The sequence below is a fragment of the Elephantulus edwardii genome, unplaced genomic scaffold, assembly GCF_000299155.1.
Source record: "Elephantulus edwardii isolate Elephantulus edwardi_28Jun2011 unplaced genomic scaffold, EleEdw1.0 scaffold00034, whole genome shotgun sequence".
Taxonomy (NCBI): domain Eukaryota; kingdom Metazoa; phylum Chordata; class Mammalia; order Macroscelidea; family Macroscelididae; genus Elephantulus; species Elephantulus edwardii.
The window spans coordinates 18,811,990-18,818,165 of NW_006399784.1; the positions used below are offsets into that span (position 1 = coordinate 18,811,990).

The following is a 6,176-nucleotide window of genomic DNA, read 5'->3' on the forward strand; positions in this document are numbered from 1 at the left end:
CATCAACTGTTTAAGTGTTCAATTATCAATAAGCTGAAGTCTGTGGAAGGCCATAATGGCCCTGCTTTAAGTGGTTCGCTGCTCCCACAGCTCACCACGCTGTCTCTGCCTCTGCCCTGTTTTCATTCTTGCGATAGTGAATTGCTATGAACATTAGTGTAAAAATCTCTGGTTGTATCTCAGTTCTAATTTCCTTGGGGTATATTTCTAGTTGTGGAATAGCTGGGTCACCCGGAATTTCTATGTTCAACTTATTGAGGATATTCCAAACTGTCTTCCAGAGTGGTTGCACCATTTTACACTTCCACCACCAGTGTATGAGAGTTCCCGCCTCTCCACATCTTCTCCAACATTTATTGATTGCTGCTCTACTAAAATTTGCCACTGCTACTGGGGTGAGATGGTATCTCATTGAGCTTTTGATTTGCATCTCCTCATTGCCAGGGATTTTGACCATTTCTTCTTATGTCTGTTGATCTGAATGTCTTCATATGTGAAAAGACTTTCCATGTCAGTCTTTTTCTTCTGGAGGTCCTGTAAGATTCTTAAACTTTTATAACGAGACCTTTGGCTTAGATTGTATTGCCAAATGTTTGTTCCCAGCCAGTAGGTTTTCTTTTCACTTTGTTGGAAAAATGTTTTAATGAGCACAGAGATTCAATCTTTATAAGGTCCCATTCATCAATTTTATCCTCTCCAGATTGTGCATTTCTGGCTGTATTTGGCAGTCTCTTTGTACCATAGACAAGGCCTTTTAAGCTTGGTTCCACTTTATCTCTTTTGGACTTTACTCTCCGGTCTCTGATCCACCTTGAGTTGATTTTTGTGTATAGTGTGAAATGTGGATCATGCTTCAGCTTTCTGCAGTTAGCATCCCGGTTTTGCTAGTACTGTTTGTTGAAGAGGTTGTCATTTCCCCATTTCATAGGTTTTATTTCCTTTTAGCATATCAGTTGTTTTTTCTTACCTTAAAATTTCTGAATGTTGATATCTTTCTAACATAAACTAGTTTTAATTTTTTTAAAAAACCCAGATTTACAGAAAATTGCAAGAAAAATATAGGGAGGTCTCTTTTCTTTGGAGTTGAATTGCTAAATCTTATTTCCTTAGAAAGGACAGTTCTTCTTAAGAGTTATATATGGCTGCTGTTCACAGAATGCATAATGGTCTATTCTTCAGTACAGACTCAATGCTGCTTTTCCCCTGGTTTTCATTTCTCTTTTGTTGGTAAGATTCAGAGTGGCATTGAAAGTGCTGACTCAGCTTGTTGTTGGGGGCATAGAATGTATAACTGTGGGCAGAGGGGACCTTGCCAGGGTGATTCATGGACGTAGTGCTATAGTGAATAGAACTATAGACTCTAAAAGCCTGAGTTTTCAGTCTGTACTTTATCACATTTATAACTGTGTGACTATTAAAATTCAGACTTATCCTCTCTTGATAGATTTGGAATTCAAGTAATAAAACAGTTTGTAAACTAAATCCTTGGTTTAGCATTGTTTTTATTAAGACCTTTTCCTTTCCTTTTTTTGGGTAACAATAGCATACATATTCTTACTTTTTTAATTTTTTAAAAAAATTCTTATTTTAAAAAAATAAAATATTTAAAAAAAATTCTTGGTAGTAATTTCTAGATTAAAATTGACTCCTTTAAAGTGGAGGAAAAGGGCAAAGAAATGTTGTGCAAAATCCACACTTACAACGTGTATAGTATTTGGGGAAACAGGAGGGCAGAGAGAAGCACTACCAGAATAGAGTGCCTACACCACCTCTGGTGATAATAGCACCAGCTCTTATATCAGCCTGTTATCACCTATCTGGTGCCAAGTGACTGCTTTCATGTGACTGTGTCACCTAAGAGATCTATTTTTGGTGTATCCTTAAATTGGAATTCTTGTTTTAAAAAATTTCTGAAATGTAAATTCAAGCAGCTGAAGGTGGAAAAATGATAATGATGATGAGAAAATCACCATTCATCTCTTGATCACTTTAACAACATGTTCAATACTCTGTTGGGGCAATGTTGGTTCAGTGGTAGAATTCTCAGTCATAGCTACTGCCTGCTCATCAGTGAAGGCTCTGTGTTCCTCTGGTGCTGGACAGGTTTCTGTGGAGTTTCCAGTCTAAGATATACCAGGAAGAAATGTCTAGGGATTTACTTTCAGAAATTAGCCCATGAAAATCATGGCTCACAATGGTCCAATCTGCAAATCATCATGGTGCAAGGCCAAATAGTATTTCATTAAATTTTATGTGGGGCCCCCGGTTAGTTGGGCAACTTGATGGCAGATAATAATGGCAAATATGGCATATAGAGGATTTATATTCATCTAACTGAATCTCAGTAACTGTAAAAAACCTTGTGAGGTAGATGATGCCCACATTTTTGTAGACAAGAAAACTGAGGCTTCAAATGGTTAAATAAAATCCCTAGAGTCACATAAGTGCTAAAGGGTAATTCTTTTTCAGTTGAGGCCTATTGAGTGTCAAAGTTTGTATTTTCACAGTCTGTGGTCCAAAACCCCAAACCAAACACACAATCAAGTCAGTCGTACTCCATTTGATTTTCATAGAGCTGTTCCATAGGGTTTCCCGGGATGTATATCTTTACAAAAACAGACTGTCTCATCTTTCTCCTGCAGAGTGGCTGGTGTGTTCAAACTACCAACCTTTTGTTTTGTTTAGCATCTTAATACCTTAGCTACAACTCCACCAGAGCTCCTTTACACTGCGATTGAGCTTGTTATTGCCTTTAAGTCGCCTGTGACTCATAGCGGCACTAATGTATAACAGCCCTAAATGCTACTCTATCTTGTGACAGACTTATTGACTCTGACACACCCACCCCCATTACCCCAGTCACTGACTCAATCCATCTCATCCAGGGTTTTCCTTTCTTGCTCTGTCTCTCCATCCTCCCAAGCATGATGTCCTTCTCCAAGGATGGGCCCTGCCTTCAACTTGTTCAAAGTATGTCTGACTGAGTTTCAGGAGAGACTTTATATTATAGATAAGAAAGTAGAAGTCCTGAAAAGTCACAAGAAGTGATTATGCTCCATCTCAACTTTAGTCTAGATCTTTTCCTGTATTATATTCTTATTATGATTTGCTTAGTGTACGTGACACATTAAGTGTTTCTGGTTCTTTGTCCATGATTCATCAAATTGAGGCAGTTTAGTAGAGTGAGGTTTAGTTGTTTTTTTTTAAGTAGAATTATCAAGAATTTGATTTTTCTCACGAGGCATTTTCTTCCAGACTCTATAAAGAAGGCTCTGTCCCCCATGTGCTATTAAAAGTTGGACCTTGTGACTAGTGACTGTGCTTTTCTTTTAGGGAAGCCAGAGGGGGCAGTCTTTGACTTCATGTTGAAAATAGCCACCAAGGAGCTCTCCAGCATAATTTTTAGTTCTTTAATTTTGGTAAGACTACATTTTCAAAGCAGATTAAATTTGTCTGATTTGTTTCAGAAGTATATATTACAAAGCATTCAAAGACAAGTGGGAATTCAAATGCACAGGGCAGAGCTGGAGAAGTATGTAAAGAAAGGCTCTTCAGGAGGTAAGCATTTCTTCTCAAAGCTTTGATACTGTATTTTCAAAAACATATTTCCAATATTATTAAGAATATAATTTATATAAGTGTTCTTTTTAAATATTCAAATGACAACCTCTAATTGTTTTTTAATACTTTCAAAAGACAGAGAAGATACATCCTGAAATCCTAGGAGAATTCCACCATTTTCTTCCCAACTCTCAAGGAACGTGGAAATTAATGAGTAGCGTTTTACGTGAAAATTACTCAACATTTCTTTCTTCTTATCTCTGAGTACCTTCTGTGGAGAATTAATAGGAAGTTGAATACATACATGGATAAAATGGACCATCTTAAAGGATTGAAGTTCCAAAAATACATCAGCAGGACTGGACAGGTTTGGCATAATGAGGTTCTATTTTAACCTCACTTCTGGAACTTTGAATAAACTGAGCTGCACAAGGTCCCAGGAAGGAGGAAGGAAGTTTCTCTTCCTAAATCCTCCAGCTGCATGTATTTTTCTTAACTTAGATCTTTTAGAAAGAAAACTATTACACAAGTAGCAAATTTGAATATATGAAGTGGGATAGAAAGCTGTAGTCTGAACCAGACTGGGAAACAAATTTAAAACAAAATACCAAGGACATAAGAGGAGAAATCTCTACTTAAGGACTGGTTGAGATGGCCGAGGCTTCTGCGGATGCCTCAACTTTGTCCGGAACAACAAAGAAAAAGAAAAGTTTATCCATTGAGGAAAAGATCGACATCATAAATGCAGTGGAAAGTGGCAAGAAAAAAGCAGAGATTGCGGCCGAATATGGAATAAAGAAAAATTCTCTGTCTTCCATTATGAAGAATAAAGACAAAGTCCTGGAGGCTTTTGAATCTCTGAGATTTGACCCAAAGAGAAAAAGACTGAGAACTGCCTTTTACACAGATCTGGAAGAGGCCTTAATGAGGTGGTACCGAATTGCACAGTGTCTAAATGTACCTGTTAACGGTCCAATGTTACGCCTGAAAGCTAATGATTTTGCCCAGAAACTGGGTCATAATGATTTTAAGTGCAGCAACGGTTGGCTGGATCGCTTCAAATCCAGGTATGGCTTAGTGTTCAGAGCTCAGCCTGTCGAGGCTACAGCTACTTCTGCAGACCCTGCAACTGTCTGGTGTCAAAATGTCCTTCCTTATTATTTAAACGATTACCATCCTAAAAATGTTTTTAATGTGAAAGAGACCGGGTTGCTTTATCGAATGCTACCTACAAATACATTTGCATTTAAAGGAGAGACATGCTCAGTGGGGAAATTATGCAAAGACAGAGTAACCCTGGTGGTGGGGACAAACATGGACGGCTCAGAGAAACTGCCTTTGCTTGTCATCGGGAAGAACAGAAGTCCGCCTTGTTTCAAAGGTGTAAAATCATTGCCTGTGTATTATGAGGCCAACAGAATGGCACGGATGACCTCAGAGATATTCGAACAATGGATGTGGAAGCTTGATGAGAAATTTCAAGCCCAGCAACGAAGAGTGGTGATTTTTGTTGATTCTTTTCCTGCTCACCCAGAGGTGAAGAACCTAAAATCAATCGAGCTAGCGTTCTTGCCATCGTTTTTATCCTCCAAATTCATAGCTATGAAACAAGGTGTGATCAAAAGCCTTAAAATCAAATATCGCCATTGCCTTATCAAGAAATTTTTAAGCTCTGTTGAAAGTAGCAAAGAATTTACATTTTCCCTGTTAGATGCAGTCGATACGTTGCATCTCTGTTGGAGGACTGTGACCCCAGAGACTATTTCTAAGAGCTATGAAGAGGCAGGATTCAAATCTCAAAAGGGAGACGAAAACACATCAAATGCAGAGTCAGACACCAGCCTTGATTTAGCTACCGATGCCCTGGCGGCAGGAGTGGAATTTCCTGAAGGTTTATCTATAGAAGAATATGCCGCCCTGGATGATGATTTGGAGACTTGTGAAGCAGCATCAAATGATGATTCTGTATGGACCAAAGAGAGTCAATCAGATGAACCAGAGTTTTGTTCTTCAGATGAAGAGGATGACAGTGGAGCTCCGGGAACTGAGATCACACTACCGTCAAAAGAAGAGGCAATAACTGCTTTAGATACCCTAAAAAGGTTTCTTAGAAGTCAAGATATGAATGATATGCTTCATAATTCTTTAGCAGATATTGAAAATTTTGTTAGTTCTTTATCATCTAAATAATTATTTAATGTATATCAGAAAAATACTAGATCTTCCTGATACATTTTATTTTTAAAGCGTGCCAAGGGAAAATATCACTTAAGCATAAAAAAATGACAAACTTGTGATTTTTAGTTTCATTGTAAAGGTCTAAAGTGTGAATAACAAAACTCCTTAAGTAGATTAATAAAATAATGATTAAGTAAATGAAAAATATTAATTTCTATTTAGTTAACTTTTAGGCAATTAAAAATATCTTTCAGCGGCCTTGTAATTGAAAAATATGGCATATGTGTATATGAAAAATAAAATGGTCCTCAGATATCTGATTTATACAAAATGAATTGGTAACTATAATACTATTTTCTTAATTCAAATAATGTTATAGGCTAAAAACCAAAATATATACTTTTTAAATAGTTATAAAGATATGTCGTGTGAAAGTA

At 37.2% G+C, this 6,176-nt stretch overlaps 1 protein-coding gene across 1 annotated transcript; it reads left to right on the plus strand.

The window, feature by feature from the left end:
* Positions 1-4,212: 4,212 nt before the first annotated feature.
* Positions 4,213-5,831, plus strand: TIGD4 (tigger transposable element derived 4). Its single transcript, XM_006884469.1, has one exon. It carries the CDS (start codon positions 4,213-4,215, stop codon positions 5,749-5,751), a length of 1,539 nt encoding a protein of 512 aa, XP_006884531.1. The 3' UTR covers positions 5,752-5,831.
* Positions 5,832-6,176: the final 345 nt, after the last annotated feature.

Excerpts from the sequence above, each read along its gene's own strand:
- TIGD4 (XM_006884469.1), top strand. The coding sequence starts at position 4,213 with ATGGCCGAGGCTTCTGCGGATGCCTCAACTTTGTCCGGAACAACAAAG.